Source organism: Sinocyclocheilus anshuiensis, unplaced genomic scaffold (genome assembly GCF_001515605.1).
Source record: "Sinocyclocheilus anshuiensis isolate Anshui unplaced genomic scaffold, SAMN03320099.WGS_v1.1 scaffold253, whole genome shotgun sequence".
Classification (NCBI taxonomy): domain Eukaryota; kingdom Metazoa; phylum Chordata; class Actinopteri; order Cypriniformes; family Cyprinidae; genus Sinocyclocheilus; species Sinocyclocheilus anshuiensis.
Window position 1 is genome coordinate 2607483 of NW_015537969.1, and position 20696 is coordinate 2628178.

At 37.2% G+C, this 20696-nt stretch overlaps 1 protein-coding gene and 1 long non-coding RNA gene across 2 annotated transcripts in view; both read left to right on the top strand.

Annotated features, from left to right (window-relative positions):
- Window positions 1-20696, top strand: part of LOC107670015 (uncharacterized) — a 718471-nt gene that overhangs the window by 482051 nt on the left and 215724 nt on the right. The window lies entirely within an intron of this gene.
- On the top strand, window positions 1185-16292 carry LOC107670000 (stromal membrane-associated protein 2-like). The gene is made up of 10 exons (XM_016462459.1): window positions 1185-1910; window positions 11755-11888; window positions 11979-12064; window positions 12157-12235; window positions 12334-12393; window positions 12970-13042; window positions 13121-13242; window positions 13380-13551; window positions 13639-13937; window positions 15114-16292. The coding sequence occupies exons 1-10, from the start codon at window positions 1808-1810 to the stop codon at window positions 15237-15239; spliced, it is 1254 nt and encodes a 417-aa protein (XP_016317945.1). The 5' UTR covers window positions 1185-1807; the 3' UTR covers window positions 15240-16292.

Consider the following 20696-nt stretch of genomic DNA (forward strand, 5'->3'; position numbering starts at 1 on the left):
AAGCGCCATTAGTGCACAGTCAGTGGAGCTTCTGGACACTGGAATGTTTGTTTCTGAGGCTATATAAACAGATACTCAGATCTGTATTAGGACGTTTAGACATGCAGCCACAAAATGTACAACACAAGCAACTTTTCATAGAAATTACATGACATATGCATATGACCAGCTGAACTCAAGGTGATTTTTTTTAAATACTTTATTTAGTTTTGTGATCATTAATTGATTTGTAAAGTCAGTTCCCGACTGGCATATAGCAGTCTAATGACAAGAAAATGTCCAAAATCAGCATAATTTTGTCAGTTGTAAACATTATAGGCAATATTTGTCACACTTTTTTACTAGCGAATATTTTTCGGGGTGGATTTATTTAAAAAAAAATCTAAAATAAATATACAGTATGTTTATATTACAGGTCAAACACATGACATTTTGACATTTTGTGTCATTTTGTGTGTTATTTTAGTATTACTAATATACTAACATAGTATTTATTATTTAGTATTTTAAATTAGTGTTAGTTTTTAATGTTAATTTTAATTGTTTTTATTAATTTATTTTAATGTTAGTTTAAATATTAGTAATTTTGTTGTATGTTTTTGTCATTTTTTAGATTATGTTTGTTTTAAACATTTCTATGTAATGTTCGTGAATTTTTATTTTCATTTTAACTCCAAATTAGACTTCTTATTAGTCGCCATAGCAGCATTTCTAATCGTGTCTAATTTTATATTTCTACTGTATTTTATTTCAGTTTTATTTCAATTAACAAAAAAATGTTTTTACTAGTGTTTAGCTGTAGTTTTTGTTAATGATAACAACACTAATATGGAATGAGCTGTGGACAGTGGGATCTGCCCTTAAATATTCTATAATGGGCTTTTAAACTAAACACTAAAAATCATTGAACACAATCATTGTCACAATCTTTGTAATTAATACATTTTAACACATGAAACATAATAATAATAATAATAATAACAATAACAGTAATAATAGTAATAATAATACACTGGGAACACATTTTCAACCTTTTTGTTAAAATCTACATACTGCATAAGTCGGACAAAGTTAAAAAAAATGTTGCTTAGTGTGTGAAAGCAATACAACACCACTGAAAGGGGAAAAAAATCTTCGAGTAATTTCACTTTTGACTCAAAACCTTTAGTTAGCTACTAAGAAATGATCCTTAAAACGTCTTGCCTGCGTGACAACACGAACATGAATGAATGTTACACGGATGTCCGCAGTGTCGTTTTTCCCCGCAGGGTGGCGCAATTTCCCATATTCTAGAAATTACACAAAGAAAGAGGTTGTAATTCACATCATTGAACCGCGAACATCACGACCGCAATTGTCTATCAGATGTTGGATTTAGTTGTGCGATCTTTTAGACACTGAATGTTTTAAACAGCACATGTCTGGCGACCGGAAGCAGGCACAACAGAGGCAGTGCTGTGACTAAGCGAGAGTAATAACGTTACTCAAGTGTGCTCGATATGTGTCTCTGATACTGCGGGTGGAAAGTTGGGTGTCAAGGACCAGCGAATGTACAGCGAGGAATATGGTGTTGTTTTTATATGAGCAGTGGTTCAATGCCTTTTCCTCTTCCTGGTAAGATTAGCGGAAGCCAGCAGTACAGTAGTGTGTTTTTCTCTTCATCTGCAGCTGCAGCCGGTTGGTTGTGACAGTCAGCGATCCGCTTCCCGGTGTGTTTCATTAACGGACAAACATCTGAACATCTTCTCAGCGGCGTTGGACTATTTATTACTGAGCAGGTATATCAGCGATACACTGATTTCTGAAGATGACGGGTAAATCAGTGAAAGACATTGACCGCTATCAGGCTGTTCTCACATCTCTTCTCGCGTTAGAGGAAAACAAGTTTTGCGCTGACTGTCACGCCAAAGGTACGATTCATATTTCACAGTATATTTGCATTGAACAAATAAAAAATACATTTTTAGAAACTGAGTTTATGTTCAGTGTTTGTGTATGAGAGGTTTGGGTTAGGCCCTGTGTGTTTGACATCAGTTGGTTGGTGTGATGATGTCCGATTCGTGAACGAATCGTTCTTTATGAATCGGATCTTGTTGATGAATCGGTTGAACCGGTCTGGGTTTGCAAGTTTCCCAAAAGGCTTGTAAGCCAGTTTATTGTAGAGACAGTAGGCGCGTTTCCATTACAGATTTGCGCAAAACTCTGGCGATATTTTATAAATGTCGATAAAAAAAAGTATTGCGAAATGACGGCGTTTCCTTTAACCAATGTTATGAGACTTAAACGTAACCTTTTGCCTCTCGCGATATGTCATGGCAATGGATTTTGGTGGGATTTTGGAAGGGAAAGCCCCTTATACTGGAGCGGGGCCACTTATGAAGTATTTCTTGGAGGTTACAGTACACTGAAGAATGATCATATTACTTTTTACATACGCCATGTGACCTGTAAATGCGAAAAAGCCGTTTCCATTGCAGTTTTGCGAATTATTCCTTTTTCGCATTGACTGAAAAACCACCTCATGCGAGCGTAAAAACTTTTTTGCGATATATGGGAGTTTTTGCGAAATTGATGCGTTTCCATTAGGCGTATTTTCAATTCGCAATTTCAATTTGCGCAATTTGAAGGGTAATGGAAACGTGCCTACTGATGAATCATTATCTGACATCTTGTCTTTTATTTACCTTTTTATTTTATTTTTATTTATTAACAGCTGTGGGATACAACTGCATTATTAATATCACCACAAGGACAGTAAATTCAGTGAATCATTTTGCTTCATGTTTTCATCAAGACTTAAACGTAACCTTTTGCCTCTCGCGATATGTCATGGCAATGGATTTTGGTGGGATTTTGGATATATTTATTCAAAGCAGGCTTATGAGGGTATCTTTACAGAAGCAGCAAAGAGAGCTGCTTCAGAAACGTGCGTGGCGCGGCTGGAATAAACCATAGACTGTATAAAAACATAAACACAAGCATGGAGTGGCCGTAATCAGCTTCAGTGGCCGTATCAGAGCCACACTGCACCGCAGACGTTTTTTTTTTTTTATAATGAAGTAAAGTAGCTTCGAAAGAGATGGGTTTTCAGCTGTCGCTTGAAAATTGCTTCAGTGACCGTATCAGAGCCACACTGCGCCGCGGACGTGTGCAGTGTAAATTGTCTAAGCATTAATGGTAGGGAAGCCCCTTATCCTGGAGACCGGCCACGTATGAAGTGTTTCTTGGAGGTTATAGAACACTGAAGAATGATCATATGACTTTTTACATACGCCATGTGACCTGTAAATGCAAAAATCGGGCTAATATCGTGCAGTGTGAACTCGGCATAAGTTAAACATAAGTATGACTTGATTGTTTTTATCAACAAGCATATGAAACGAGTTGGTTTAAAAATAGCATTTTACAAAACTTTTCTTGCCATCCTAGTGATTTTAATGTTGTGAATGTTGTAAATGCCAATTATTTACGTTCTAAAAAGACTTTGTTTTTTTATAAGCTGGTTGGCTGTACTGAAATGGGACACATTAAATAATAAACACCTTTATTAACAAAACTTAATTAAAAATCATAACCAGGAATATGTCTTGATGGCCTTATTAAAATGTTTTATAGCATAAAAAGGCCCACGTGATGACAAAGTCCAAACATTAATTACCTGAATTGTTTTCATACTAGTTCTTTGAAAAGAACTGTTTGAAAGAACCGATTCACGTTAACGAATCACCATTTGTCTGGTGTGATTTATCTGCGCACACACATACTATTTGTGCAGGTGTGTTGCAGGTGCATAAACAACATGTTACAATACAAACATACAGTTATCCTTTATTAAATCTCGTGTCTACTAAAGAGACAACAGAAAACATCCTGTTGTTTTTCACATGCATAAAAAAAAACAAAGCAGATCTATCATTTATCCTCCCATTTTGTCAGCTACAAGGTATAATTTTAAGCAATCGAAAACACTCGTGAAAGTAGTAGGCCTTGTGCAATACAGCTGTTTTTGCAACTAATTCTTGCATCAGCACAACTTTTTTAAATGTTTTTCTTAATGCTTATAGACAGGATTTATTTATTTATTTGATTGTTTATTTTTCTAAATAACCATTGTATTGATTTGGCCATGGGATAAAGAGTTGAAATAACATTTTGTTTTCAGTTTGAGATTGCACTGAAGATACTGCTGTTGTGGTTAAATATCACATTAACTTGTGTTGTACAACATTGCACAAATCACAGTACACACACACATGCACAGCTGCGCTGGCCAAACTATGCTGCTTCTGTGATTCTGCTTGTCAAACACTTTATGTTGGCAGACTTCCCTGTTTGACCTCCAGCCCTTAAGGGACACAGTTCTGCCCTTCTCCTTATTCTGAGAGGCCGGCTCCTATTGGTCAGATGTAATCTGTTCCCAGCCCTCCCTGTCTTGTACTGCCCTGTACTGAGCTTGAGGACACCCAAAACTTCTCATGTCCTCTCTTAACCGTATTCCAGTTGCACGCTGTTCTATTTGAATGCTCCACTACTTGCTTTGAATGTGCCACTTGGTTGTGTAACATGTTTGTTCCCTTTTTCATGCTCTCTAAAACGCAAATGTGTGTAAACGTTGTTGCCCTGGGAGGGAAGAAGTGTAGTACAGCCACACCATTTCCTCGCTTTGAAAAAAAGGAACTGATCCTACAAGCAGTGAAATTCAGTTACAACTCCATGTCAGAATCAAGCCAGTCTTGTAAATAGTAGCTTGCAGTGGTCAAGCAAGGCTAACAGGTTAGATTATCAATGCGACGAGTCATTTTCACATGTACAAATGTGGACTTTGCTCACACAAAAAACAAACAAGCTGTATTTTGTGTTTAAATTGTGGTGGAAATTGTGTTTAATGGTTAACTGGCATTTGACTTTGACATTTTGTGCTTTTTTAACTCATTACTGCTTCTCTGTATAGCACTTTGCTGTAGTGATACTATGCCTTCACACATCTGAATAGGGCAGGTGGTTCAAAGATCTAATTAGCAACTTGTGCTGAAGAGTTTTAGGTGTGGAAATAATCCTGTGTTTCTCTTTACAGGCTACACAGTTTCCATAGCAAACAAGAGTTGTGCATAATAGGGAAGATTGTTCTTATTGTTGAAGAGTGTCATGTGATAGACAGAGTATTGTGTTGGTACTGCCCTGCCATGTGTTTTGACTGCAGGGCACAAAATTAACTTTTATGCCACACCTGCCAGTGATGGATAAATTGAGAAACTTTACTGACCATGAATATTTCTACAGTAACTGAGTTTTAGTACAGTATAGATTTCCTTTGATGGCTTCCTTTAAGCTTGTTATGCTAGCAACATTGTGTGGCGGTAACTAGGTACCTGTTTCTTCCTGTTTTGGCTGAAGCTCACTTTCAGTAGTCTGTAATTTAAAGTTGAGCTGCAATCATGGAGGTAATACAAGTAGCTATAATAATCTCTGGAGTTCAACTGATACTGTCTTTTTAGCGATCGATTCATTGTGCTGCTGGAACAGCAGGAACTGTGTATCTCCCATTAAAGGGCTATTTCTTATCTTCATGTCTGTCATCGTTTACACTTATCTGTTTCTCATTGTGTGTGGTCCTTTCAGTTCCTTTATTTCATTGTTTAGTGGCAGTTTGATTGTATGTGGGGGACTGTCTGTGTTTAAACAGCTGAATGAAATGGAAATCAGAGAACGGGAGTGGTTTTACGTGTGACCTTTTCTCCCAGAACACCTTGGTATGAGGCTCATTTGCATTCTCTTGTTCTGTGGTTGTCATGGAGATATCGCCGTGGAGGCTGGAGTGGATTGAGGATGTGATGCTGGAGGACACGATGGCTGTCTCTTATAGACCCTCTCAGTCTCTCACTGAGGAGCCAATGTACTTCTGTTCCAACACAGGCTCATTGGAAAAATGTGCCTCTTGCAATATTTCTACAAAATGTTTTGTTTCTGCTTGTGCATTGTGCTACGCTTTCAAAATAAAATGTTCAGCGTCACTAGATGTCAAATGTCACTAGATGTCAAATGTCACTAGAATGTTATTTTGCATTTAAGAATAACACAAAATGCGTAGCACCTATATTAAACCCTACCCTACCAACATAACCAGGTGTTAACCAAAGCAAACTTGAGATAAAAACATATTTACCATGTTATTTCAGCTTGCTTCTATAAGTGTTTTACCTTTTTTTTTTTATGGTGGCTTGTGTTTTGAGTGTTCAGCACCACAAGTGCAGTGCTGTAGGTGAGCCACCAAGCAATTTTACTTCATCAGAAGAGCCAATCAAATGGAGTTGGTTATGTAATGCAAATGTCAAAATGTATTGGTTTACAAATTGTACACTATTAAAAGTGTTTTATTGGTCAAGAAACCACACAAAATAATCGGCCCCGTAATTACATTTTGTTGTAATAGTAAAAGTTTTAAGTGATTTACTGGCACTAGTGGTCATTTTAGTTGGAAACTGCAGTGAATTGAATGTATAGGTACGTTTTCGGAGTTTTGCAAAAACTTCTGTTCTCTACTTTGATGCACTCAGCAACTCATAGCTCTAAATTCAAGAACTAAACAAACTAGATGTTGTCAGCGAATGAGAAAATGGTTGTAATGGTGTCTAATAAACTAGAGCAAGGATAGTTGAATGTATTTACAAAGACCCTTCTTTGAGGTTTCTGATCATTTTTAAGAGGCTATATCAGATGTTGATCCTGTGTGAGCTGCATCATGTGCTGGAAGCATCACTCTCCCTTTGTAACATTTTGTTTTGAGTTACACAGTTGTTATTTCTAGAAGCTGATGCACAAATAAGGAATGAATGAAAGGCTTTTATTCACATGGTTGCCACGTGATGCTCTTCACTTCACTGTACTGTACTCTCTACAGATCAGGAACATTGGTAAAGAGGCAAAATAAATGATCAAATATGAACAACTGATCTAAAGTGTTTAATTTGAATATATTTTAAGATGTTAAGACATTGAAGTAAATACTCAATGAACTTTTAGTGTTAAAGGGATACCCAAAAATGAAAATGTTGTCATCATTTACTGTACTCAGAAGAACTGTTTGGTTCTTCAACATTTTTTTGTGTTCAACATAAGACAGAAACGTATACAGGTTTGGAACAACATGAGGGTGAGTAAATGATGAGGGTGATTTTCATATTTGGGTATCCCTTTAGCACTAAAAGTTAATTGAACTATTCCTTTAATATGATTTATCACATTTTTTATATTCAGGTAGTTTTAATTTAATACATTATCTTGCATAGACATAAACAAAGTAAAAATAATAATAAAAATAAATATTTAAATGGAATAAATAATAAAAATATCTGTTTTAATGATAATTTTTACATAGTGGTTTTGTGTGTGTGTGTGTGTGTGTGTGTGTGTGTGTGTGTGATTGCATGTGACATGTGATTGCCATCCGAATCATAAATGTCAGCGTTTGTCCTTCCACACCAAGACTGAGAAATACAGGGTTGTGCGGTAAAGTAATTAAGCTGACATAGAGAAATTGGTTCTAAAGTCATTTTGAAAACCTTTTTTGAGACTTTATTTTGTTATTTAGTACCAATATCACACAATTAGGATGAATACAGGAAATTAGGATGAATATATACATTATTGGTACACTTTAGAATCTGCATCAGGCTGTTATTTCGGACCACAATAATGTTTGCATTCACATTCACCATGAATTTGACAAGCTAACACATTGCCTCTGGCAGCCCTCATTTAAATAGAATGTCTGGAAATGTGAACTTTAGTGCCTGTAGTCTGCACATTCTCAGGGTCTGACCTGTGTGGGTACTGCTTTGGCACACTTACAAAATGGCTGTGTGAATTAATACTTAGTTTAAAGATTGGTGTTAGTAATGTTGTACCTCTACTGCTAGGTGTTGCAGATGTCCTCCTTTAATAAGAGACATCATAACAGAGCTACAACCGTCGTGTCAGCTTTGGAGATTAGCATGAGAGTCAGACTGCAGTCCTAATACTGCTGCTCACAGACAGAGAGTTCATGTCTACATAATTAAGAACAAGGCTTGTCTTTATGAATTTTCATCCTGAATAAAACAAGAAGTCCATCTGCTCTGCTCTGGTTATTTTGCGATAGGAGAAGCCCTGTAGTTCCCAGAAAAACTGGCAGCCTGACAGGCCAAGAATCCCTCAACCCATTTGGAGAAACTGGGTCTTTAGTTCACAGCCCGGTCTGTGATTCCCCCGTAATGCTTTTCTTAGTACAGATCCATTTAGAGCTTCTCAGATTCTTGTTTTGAGACGTGTGACGTGTTGATCCATGTGGCTTAATGCATCCCGAACAGGTTTGCCTATGTATTAAAGAGAGTGTCCACTATCTGTGTGTTAGACCCCATGTTTGTTTGGTACACATCCTCTCACAGCAGGACCAACCAAAGTCCATGTTTCTGTTGGTCTTCTTTCTTGTTGTTTGGTTCAGGAGCGCTTTCATGCATCTTTTCTTGCATCCCTCTTTTGGCAGACTAGAGTGCTGTCTGTCAGAGGAACACATTGTAGATCACAGCATGTTAATGTCACTTTAACAGCAACATTACGACAGCTTTGCGGCCCTGTAAATTTCCACACAGACACTGTAAAAAAAAGACTCCTGTTAAGCTGGAGGGAATGTGTTCACTCTTTCTTGTAGATCAACAGTTGTCTGGAGTGTGTCAAGGAAATGCAGGGCTCCATATTAAAAACTGTCTCTGCCAGTAGCTCAAATTTGATCTGCCTACATACGATTTTAGCAACGTTGTACACTATGCAGTGCCATTCAGAATTTAGGGGACAAATAAAGTATGAAAAGAATGCTTTTCTTTTGAACTTTGTATTTGTCAAAGAATACTTTATGTAAGTGTAATAATTTTTTTAATCTGCACAGCTTTTCAACATTGATGATAATAAAAATAATAATACAATTTATTGAGCAGCAAATCAGCCTGTTAGAATGATTTCTGAAGGATCGTGTAACACTGAAGACTGGAGTATGCTTGAGCTGATGTCCTCCAGTAATACCGCTCAAGCTGATTACCCCTTAGCCATGAGAGAGAGAGAGGAGGGATATTTGTAGCTGGAGGATGAATAGGTAATCTAAAGAGGCCCACAGCACACAAGCGCTCATGAAAATTGTGTTTTATACAGCTGCAGCGAACCAGCATGCGTCCCGTTGGGAATATCCCTTTCCTCTGGCACAAGGCCATCTCACATTAGAGCCTGTGCCAAATCTCAGATGCGAGTGTGACCGTGAGCATACTGCAGACGTAAACCCAAGCCCTGGTGCTACATTAAAGGCCAAATCAACACATTTATAGCAGAATAAATATCAGAGCTCAGATTTCATGATTGGATTTTGGCTTTCCCAGCTTTTTTGGTACAAAGAAACTGTTAAAACAAACAAGGTTAGATGGTCTCGCCTATAGCCTCTCCAAGTACCCAACCACAGTTTATTTGTTTTATGTGCTGTTTAGGGGAGTGAATCTGAAATAGCATCAGATAATAGCACAATATTAGAATAGTGCAATAAATAAATGAATGTATGTATGTTAGTTATATGGCTCAAACAGAAGTCCACTTGTGCTTTTGTTAGTTCATTTATTTGAAGTACTTAGAAAATTAATTATGCAGTTCTGTTTGTGAATATTTAGTTTATTTATTTTTAAGGTTCTTTTCACTGGATCAAAACCATACATCACAACCAATGTAGTCCAATTCCTAAACAAATGACTCTCATGAGTTGATTCTTTTTCATTTATCACTTACTATATTCATACTATATTATAATGACAATGTGTAGACAAAAAATACACATTGTTTTTTTCCAGTAATATTTTACAAATATTCATGCATAAAATATGCCATCATATATATAGGACATTTAAAATATTAGTTTTTTAGGTAAAACTTTATTTTAAGGTGTCCTTGTTACACTTTACATGTACTTACTATTATAATAACACTTAATTATGCATATACATGCAAGCATAACCCTAAACCAAACCCTAACCATATAGTAAGTAAATGTAGTTAATTAATATTACTCCGTACTTAAATGTATAATTACACTGGAACAAGGACACCTTAAAATAAAGTGTAACCGATTTTTATAACACATTATTGTTAATATTATAACATATTACATTATATTACATTTTTTAATATAATTTAAAATAACCGCTTTCTATTTTAATATATTTTTTAAATGTAATTTATTCCTGTGAAGGCAAAATGTAATTTTCAGAAGCTACTACATCTTCATTGTAACACAATCTTTCAGAAATCAGTAATATGCTGATTTGGTGCATTAATATGCTGTTGTGCTGCTTGACATTTTTTGTGGAAACTATGGTACATTAAAATTTTTTTTTTTTTTTTGATAAATAGGAAGTTCAAAAGAACAGAATTTGAAACATGAATATTAAAATGTTAAATATTAAAATATTACAGTTTTTACTCTCACTTTTGAGAGTTTTTCTTTTCCTTTCCTACTCTTTTTGAAAAAGCTTTTGAGTTTTGTATGCAATACGCATGAGACTGTCAGCGGACGGCCCATGTGCGTGCCATATTGATGCTTACTCAAGGTTAGAGGCAAACTGTCTATTTTGTGTCAAATGAGATCCACTCAGATGAATATAAGCACAGCAGGTATTACCGTCCCAGGATGCTGTGTGCTTGTTCCAGAGAACTCTAAGCAATTAAGCAGACATGTTGCCACAACAATCCTCTGTGACATCACATCAGGAGACCAGCCAGAACAATAACTTAATGTAGTGCTGCCACCTATTGGCCAAAACTGATATTGCGTCAGCAGGAAAGCTCAATACTTGTGCTCAGACAGTCTTAGGCGTTGTCTTTGAAGATAGCTCGTCTCAGGAGAGTCCGGTTACATAATGTGTTTAAAGTAGATAAAATTGGGAAAATGGTGATAACAGCACGTATACTGTATGTGCAGCTTGAGGCATGGTTCTGATTCAGATGACTTTGTTGAAGGTGGTGTAGGCTTTATCATGACTATGCGCCTGTGCGTCTTCATACACGTGTGATTTAAGAGCAGTGGGAAGGACTACAGATGCTGCAGGTGCTGGTGGGTGTGCGTTATCAGCGTTGTGCCAGCGTGACAGTCCACATGACTGCCCAAACTGGATAGTCATTGCAGTGCGTGAAGCACCTTATTTTCTCTTCTAATGCCAAGCAGGATAATGTAAATATCACTCCTCAGCAGGCTCCCTCTATCTTTCGCTTCCGTCTGTCTGTGTTTTTCTGTCCGTTCTCTCCTTCACTGACTCATTAAATTGCTTCAGCCAGGGTTGGGCTGAATTCTGACTATGAGAACTGGCTCGCTTTCAATTCACAGAATGGCATTTGAATTGAATTGGCCACACCCCACAGGAAGTTGAATTGTAATGACAGGAAGAGGAATTTGTTGAATTTTAAATGATATGTGACACCATCTGCTATTGTGTAACTTCATGAAAATGAATGTTAGTGTCAAATTTTGTGACATGATCACAATTTAAAATAACTTTTTGAATAAATGAGAGCATTCCGGGAAATTAATTGCTCTTCCACAATGATTGATCAAATTAAAGTTTTTAAAGATGTAATGAAATACTTTTGAATTAAATTCCTGTATAAAGTGACATTTCAGTATTAATTAGGCTATTTCTATCATTTAAAAAAAAAAAAGTAGAATAAACTGTAGTTTTCTTTGCCCATCAGGTCCCAGATGGGCATCCTGGAATCTTGGAATCTTCATTTGTATCCGCTGTGCGGGAATCCATCGGAATCTTGGCGTGCACATATCACGAGTTAAATCTGTAAACCTGGACCAGTGGACTCATGAGCAGATACAGGTAAGCTTTATGGATCAAGGTTTCCAGTAGAAAGGGCTACATTTATGTGTATATGGCTGATTGATTTACATGTGTTTGTGTTGTGCTCAGTCTGTTCAGGAGATTGGGAATGCCAAAGCTCGGCGACTATACGAGGCCTTTTTACCAAAGTGCTTCCAGCGCCCAGAGACAGACCAGTATCCTTTAGCGCTTATATACAGTATGTGTGTGCAATGTTTAAGCTTCTTCTCCCCTTATGTTAAAGGTTTCCTTAAGCTACACCTTACAGAGCTGCTGAGATTTTTATCCGTGACAAATATGATAAGAAGAAATATATGGATCAATGCATTGACATCCAGTCCTTCAGGGTGAGTCCTGAAATGTTGGAATTAAAAATTGTCATTGTCATTTTATCTTTTACTTTGATTTTGTAAAAGAATAAAATTAATTTTCTTTACATTGTCAGAAAGAAAAGAGTGAGGCAGTGACGAAAGAGGTTCCTGTTGTTTTTGAAAAGATGAAGCTGGTGGGTTTCTGCATTTGTGAAATTATTATTTTTTTAATATTAATTTTATTATTTTTATTATAATAAATTATACAAATAATAAATAATATTGTAATAAAGAAATACATGTAATTCTACATATTGATTTAATGTGCTTTTTTAATCTTTCTAATTTAGATTATAATTGAATTATTTTAATATTAATAAATACTTTGTAGTCATATATTGAGGCCCTGGCCCCCTGTTTTAGAGCCATTAGTTTATAGACATAAAACCAGGAAGATAATTTTCTGAGCTATGCGTTCCTTCTGTAATTCCTATTTGGTTTTTAGAATAGCCATTTTTGATTTCCGAGTAAAATTGTGGTTAATAATACTTGAAGAGACTTTCATGCTTTGTTCTAACCATATACTGCATACCCATATGCATAAACTGAACACAATCACAAAACATTTTCATTTTAAAATCACATTAGAAATTTCTAAAGGAGCCTTCCAAGTTTACCTTCAAATCGACGCCTTGACTGAACGACTCTCATTTAAATAACAAAATGGTGTTTCCATCATTAACACATGATAATGTTTGTTTGTCTTTTAGAAAAAAGATGAGTCGCAACAATTCAAAAACAGTCCAAAGCAGTCACAGTCAGTTAATGACTTACTAGGACTAGGTAAGAAGCTAACAGACACACCATACACATCAGTACAATCACAATATGGATGCTTGATGTTGAAACTTTCTTTCTCAGACGCCCCTGCTCCTCAAGCTACCGTGCCCAATGGCAAACCAAGCACTAAACTCAGTCCTGCCCTCGACCTCTTTAGCTCTCTGCCTGCTGCCGTCAGCAGCTCAAACTCCTCCAGGAGCACGGTAAAGATTTTCATACAGCACAGAGTTTTCACTTCATTCTCACTGTCCTTTGACTTTCATGGATCCATGTTTTGAGTGATTAATGCATGTAATGCAATCAAGTAGTTTAAGTGTTTGTTTTTTCTCCTCCACTGTAGCCTAGCTCAGGGTCCATGCCCACTGGACGGGTAGCAGCATCAGTGCCTGAAAACCTCAGCCTGTTTCTGGATCCCCCCTCCAAAAGTGAGGACAGCGGAAAAAAGATGTCTAAGGACTCAATCCTGTCCCTGTATGGCAGTAAAGCACCACAAACAAACATGGCTGCTCATGGTGAGATTAGTTTCAGGATGAAGGCATATTTGAAATGGTTTCTGTCACTTTGTGCTGTTTATGCATGTTTATCTGTTTCTGTTTTAGCTGGCATGTACATGGGAGCAGCCCAGATGGGCTATGTCCCTGCTGCAGGATACGGCCAATACCAGGCCCTAGGTGCCCAGCAGGGCATGATGGGGCCTATGATGGCTCCACAGCTGAACATAGTGGGACAGGCAGGTGTCATGCCGCACACCAGAGTGGCAGCTGCGCCTCCGTACATGGCAGGGGTGCAGGGGGGCGTAATGGGAATGCAGAACGGGATGATGGGAAGCATGGCAGCAGTTCCTCAGCAGGCATATGGAGCACAGCAGGCCCAACAGCTGCAGTGGAACATCAGCCAGGTAACAAGCACTGAAATCACAATTACCATGCTGACTTGAAACAGCAAATATTTTATGCTTTGTTCACAGTGACATTTTTGAGTTTGTTACTGCGAGAACACACGTTATAAAGATTTTCATTTACGCACCCTCATGTTGTTCCAATCATGTATGACTTACTTTCTTCTGTGGAACACAAAAGAAGGTATTTTGAAGAATGTACTGTTTTTTTTCCCCTCCCGCGTATTTATCATGAATGGCGACTGTAGTTTTCAAGCTTCAAAAAACTTGCAAAAGCATAATAGGTATGGGATAAGACTCATACACTATATTGTAAGTCTTCTAAATTGAAATGATACAGTTCGGTTTGTTTCTTATTCACTGATATGCAGTTAGTGAGGTCCTTATCAGTGAGTTGAACTTTTGAAAGAAATAATACTGTTATTTGGCAAGGATGCATTGAATTGACAGTAAAGACATTTATAATGTTACAAAATGTTGCTGTTCTTTTCAACTTTCTATTCATATTCCTGACAAAAATGTTAGTTTACACAAAAACATTAAGCAGAACTTTTTCAACATTGATAATAATATGAAATGTTCATATATTTTTTTTAAATATATTAAAATACACAGCAATTTTAAATTGTAATAATATTCCACAAAATAATACTGTTTTTACTGTATTTATGATAATTGCAGCCTTGGTGAGCACGAGACTTCTATCAAAATTGAAAAAAAAAAAATGATATCAACCCCAAACTTTTGAACATTATTGTTCTTACTCTTATAAATGTTAACATAACATTTCAGTTAATAGTCATTTCAATTTCATCTGTTCCTCAAATGAAGCTGTTGTGTGGCTGATGAAGATGCAGATGCTCTTTTACGATGCATTTATGATACTTTTTTCACTCTTTTTGAAGCTTGAATGCTTCTTTTCTTTGTCTCCTAGTTCCCTGTGGAACATGAGGCTGTGACAGTTTGCTTCCTTGAAAGCTTCAGTCCCCAATTACTTGTTCTGTATTGCCAAAAACAACTGGTATAAGGTTTCTCTTTTTGTGTTCCACTTAAAAAAAAAAAAGTCACAGGTTTGGAACAACATGAGGGAAAATGAAATGAAATCACCAAATGGCAGTGTCATTGTTGTTTTCTGTTAATTGCCTGTAATAACCATTTCTGTTGTGTCTCTCACAGATGACTCAACACATGGCAGGAATGAATTTCTACGGTGCCAGTAACATGGTGGGATACGGGCAGCCCATGGACGGGGCGGCTGCTCCCGGTTCAAATCCAATGCTCGGGTCGCACGTGTGGAAGTGATGTCATAGAGAGAAAGAGAGTGGGACAGCGTGTCTGAATTGGTTGGGCTCGGTTGGCGCCACGACTGACTGACAGCAGAAGGGGAACAGATTGTAGGAGCAAACACTTTGGGGAGTTGATTAGATGATCGCAACCGAAGCATAGTCTCTACCTCCCTCATTCTCAGAGCCAGATTCTCATGCTTGCCTTCAAACAGTAACATACTCAGAGAGAGAATAGAAGTGTCATTCGCAAGGTAGAGTGTGTATTCACTCTTCAGCCGAATGTCAGCTTTGATGTTCCCAAATGATGTGTTTTTGCTACATCCGCTTGAAGATTTGGTTTTCTGTTTTCTCTTTGATCAGTGTTAAGATGCGATCACATTTACTGTTTCTAGGCGAATTTTCACAGGCAAAATCTGGTTAGGAATCTGGAATTGTTTTGCGTGAGGGCGATTGATTTCCCCTCGCAGATTTTGCTTGTGAATTTGCCACGTTGACCAACAGAAACCTGCTTGGTGTGACTTTTGTGTGAGCTGTGCTTCATACTTCACTGTTGACAATATACAATTACCCTTTTTGGCCCACAGCGTTTCGCCAAAATTACGCTAATGCAACAGCATCTTTAGTTTCAGTTAACAAAGCTTGTTTCATTTCTGAAAGACTTTTATCATATAGATATATATATGTAACAGTCTATGTCTCGTCATAAGCATGTTTGCAGTCATAAATGAACAGCTAGAAGCCATTTTAGTTAGTAAAGATCTTAAACTTTGATACTGCTGGGGAAAATATCCATTTTGTGTCTGTGCTATCAGGTTCTGCAATGATACTCTTGCATTGTCATCTTTCTAACGCACAGGGTACAGCTAAGCCACTTTGACTTTGCTTTCTGTCACATTCGCTCTCAACTCAGGAGAAATAAAGACTTGGGAGGATGAGGGTTCTCACATCCATCTCATAGCAGGACATTCACATTCAGCCAAAGATTTATTAATGCTCAGCAGTCGGCACAGATCTTTGGAATGATATGTTCTAGATGGATCCATGCTGCTGTTTGTCGTTTCAGAGCATTGCGGTTTGACCTCAAGAGTGTAATGGCACCATTGATTGTATTGTGCACTGCTTTTCTCCTCATTACTGAGTGCCAGGTCACCGCTGGCGGAGAGAACGAAATTTTGGGACACTGAGGCTGTAGTTTGGACCGAGACCAAATGAATGTTTCACTCTGACTGCTACCCGGAGAGCAGAGTTTGCCATGGCCACTGTGTGAAGTTCATTCAAAGCAGTCAGCTTGGGGTTTTATTGCGTGCTGTGTGTTTGAGCCTAACGTCTGCTTCTAAAGTAACCAAATGAGATGAGGTTCTTATTTTGTCAGCTTATTTTAAACTAGAGCATTTGAAAAGAAGAAGCTAGCACCCCTTTAAAACGGCTGATAAACAGCCTAAGATGGTTTGTTGGTCTGGTTTACTGGTTTTAGGCACTTACGGCAACTAGCCTGGCTGGGATACCAACAAGACCAGTTTAAACAAAGCTTGAACAAGACCAGAAATCTATCTTAGACTGGTTTGTGTATTATTATTATTTTTTTTTTTCAGGGTTAAGCAGTTGTACATGCATTAAACATGTCTGTGCTTTTGTGTTTAATTTTTTAGGTCATAGCCATAGAGACTCAAAATGTTCTACCCAGGAAGCGTTTTTTTTCCTCAATGACAGTGTATATAACCGTGATTTGTAAAAGCGTTCATTGCGCTAGGCTTCTCAACATTCTACAATATTTGGTTGCAGTTTTTTTACTGTAGACCTGAATGTGAAGAATTGTTTGCTATTATTATTATACTTTATGTGCTTTTTATACCTTGGTGAATATGTGGTCTGAAATGACACTGTCATTGTGGTCTTGCACATCACTGCCCTCTACTGGCCAATAAGTGATCATCAGTGATGTACAGTGGTGTTTGTATCACATCATTTGTTGTTGAATGTTTTTTTTTATTGTGCAAAAAGTTTAAATTTTAATCTGCACTGCATTTTTTAGGTTTTGTATGTTTGGTTTGTTTATTCTGATTAAATGGGACCATTCCTATCTCATAATTAGGCACACTGACGTCATACTGTATCAGTGGGCTGAAAAGTATTGCTGCTGATTGGATTCATCTGCTTTCGACCTTTCAACCTTTCACTTGAATGTATCTGTCCGGGTTTGAGTGATTTGGATCAGGCCATTTAAAGAATGTTGTAGTGCTGCTCTATGTAAAGCAATATGGGGTCCTGTTTAAAATTTGATTTACAATATTGGCACATAGGTAATCTGTAGAGAAGCAATCATTCTAGAGGTCTTCTACAAAATGCAACAGTGCACATTTCATTCAACACCTAAAATAAATGCTTTTGTTTTAAGCTAGAGGTAAATGTTAAAACCTCTATTGATGTTTTCTCAGTATGCATCAAATGTTTCCTTTTTGGAATATGGAGGGCTTGTTTTTTGACTCAAGGAAGAGACTCCGACAGCTGTGTAATGGTTTTCATCGCTCCTTTTGGTGAAACGGTGCTAAAACATCATCTGCCCGCATTACATTGTGGAGGTCTTGAACATTCTTCCTCTTGTGAACTCTCACATGCGAGGATGTAACGTCATGTAAGTGTGTTATGCTGAAGTGATCCCATCATTGTGGCTCACAGTGAATGTGTAGATACAGTATGTGGGTTACTTGCAAAGTTTGTATTTAAGTTCCTTTTCAGAAATGCATTACAAAGGCTTGAATGTGAAATAAGAAATAAACATCCTGACTGCAATTAAGCATTGTTGCATTTTCTTTAGTGGCACAAATGCAATTAATAAAATAATCATCCACACACTAGAATAAAACTCTTTGGGAGGTGTAGAAATTCTTTACAAATGAGGGTTGTGCAGTTTTATATGCATTGAAATGTATTTTATTTTCAATTTGCATATACTCATTCAACTTTTTATGTTATAATGTTAATTAGTGAATGAAGTGTTTTAGTAGAAGCAGCGATTCAACAACGGTTGTTGTAGCTGCCTGTGTGGAGAATATGTACCTGATTCGTCTATGGACAGAAGTACTGGGGCAGCCCGTTCTAATGAACAGGTTTGATTACTTTAGTAATTTCCACGAGTGCAAATCTCGAAATCAAATCTAATGTTAAAGCATATAATGACATTCTAGGGAACTGTGTGCTTCTAATTTTATAGCAACAGTTTGGACAGGACCTTTTTTTTATTCTAACATGACAATGCCTCTGTAAGGCAAGGTTCAAAAATAAATGATTGCGGAAGAATTTGACTGGTCTGCAGAAAGCCAAGTCCTAATCCCTCTGGTGTGATTTGAGGGGCTGTTTCCACCTGGTCACTTCACGTGTTTTGTCTGATCGGATAGCTATCCGATCGTGAAAAGACCAGATGTAAACAGGCCCTAAATGCAGACCTTGAGCCAAAAACTCATCACCCATGACTTGTACATATGGGTAGTCATTTTAAACATTTCCAAAACTGATGCAACAGAGATGGAAATACAATGTTTAAATACATCAATTATGTTTCCATCTTTGTTGTCACAGTTTTGGAAGTGCCTTTTTCTGTTCTAAAGAAGCAGCCATCTGCTTCCCGTGGCTCAGGACCCACCGCTGCTTAGGCACGGAGGAGGATGGGCTCGTGGGGATCGCAGGTGGATCTGGTTTGTTGTAGCAGTGAGATTCAATAGTTGCTGCCAATTGCCAGAACCACTAGGGTGCAGGGCACACAATCTGCCGGTTGGAAATTAGTAGAAGAAGGTAGGAGTTTGTCGTCCATTTAGCTTTCAAATGTAGGCTTTTTAATCACTTTTTCCTGATAAGAATTTAGGAGGTACTGTACTTTGGAATAGAAGTCTTTTACTGCCATTTAGCTTCAGCTGCCTGTTATCTCTGTCCATCTCTTTTCCATTTCTCCTCTTTGCTATAACGATGTTGTGTGCTTCACAACACAATGAACTACTCATTTAGCTGTAGGTAGGGTTGCCAACCGTTCCGTATAATATGGAATCGTCCCGTATTTAAGGCATCAAAGAAGCGTTCCGTATGAAAGCTATATGGAACGCAGTTTGTCCCGTATTAAGGCATATGCCGTATGAACACCTCCTAGACCATACGAATAACAAACTCTAAATTGAGAATGAATCATTCTTTTTTGACAAGTGACAATCCTCTGCCGGCTGGTCGCTCCCGCTTCACAGCGAGCGGGACTCGCGCTAACAGAGTTGGGTGTTTTAACGACCGCGTTTCGACTTCAGCAAATCAGCTTGCGCGAATGCAAACAACGAGATTCCAACATCCAGCCACGCAAGAAAACGTGCATTTTACCTGAGGGAAGACGTGATCAATAAGCAAAGTCATATTTCTCTAATGTATAGGCCTACACCTAGATAAAACAATTTACATTTAAGTAACTTCCAGCGTATTCTTAACCTTGAATATCATTCTTAAAACACAAAATGACCAATGAAGTGTCAAGCACCCAAAGCAGTCCATATTTATTCTATAAGTTCTCTTTAATTGAAAAATAAGCATTTTCATATATACGTAGGCCTACAGGCTATATTACACACAGGCATATCAGAAGACAGAAAGAGCTTTATTGCCAAGTATGTTTGCACATACAAGGAATTTGTTTTAGTGTCACAAGCTTCCAGTACACAGACACAACAACACAGATAATAAAAATAAAATGTGAATAAAATACACATGTACAAATATAAATAAAGTATAGGAAATTATGATCCGCACTCACGAGAACAATCTTCTTTTTTCTTTTATTTTACATTCATTACTGATGGGGAAAGACACAAACATTTCGGCTCAAAGCCTTCCTCAGTGTGAGTAAATAAAAAGATCAAGTAACGCAAGAGCGCAGTGCAAATGACGTTGTTAAATATAAATAAAGCACACACACACACAAATGATAAATATGTACAGGTGTGCTATAGATAAAATACTGTAGAATATGAATAGAATAAAAAATAAAGTTGTAGGGATGTACTAGGATGTAAAGTGATAAATAGTATAAGGCACATATTTGTATTGCACAATGGGAGAACATTTAACTGTTCATGAGGTAGATTGCCTATAGCCTATATACGTGTGTATGTGTATATATATATATATATATATATATATATACTGCCGTTCAAAAGTTTTGGATCAGTAAGACATTTAATGTTTTTTAAAGAGGTTCTTATGCTCATCAAGCCTGCATTTAATTTATCAAAAATACAGAATAAAAACTGTAATTTTGTGAAATAGCCTATTATTGCAATTTAACAAAACAGTTTTCTATTTTAATATACTTTAAAATATAATTTATTCCTGTGAAGCAAAGCTGAATATTCAGCATCATTATTCCAAATTTTAGTGTCACATGATCCTTCACAAATCATTCTAATATGCTGATTTATAATCAATGTTGGAAAAGTTGGATTGC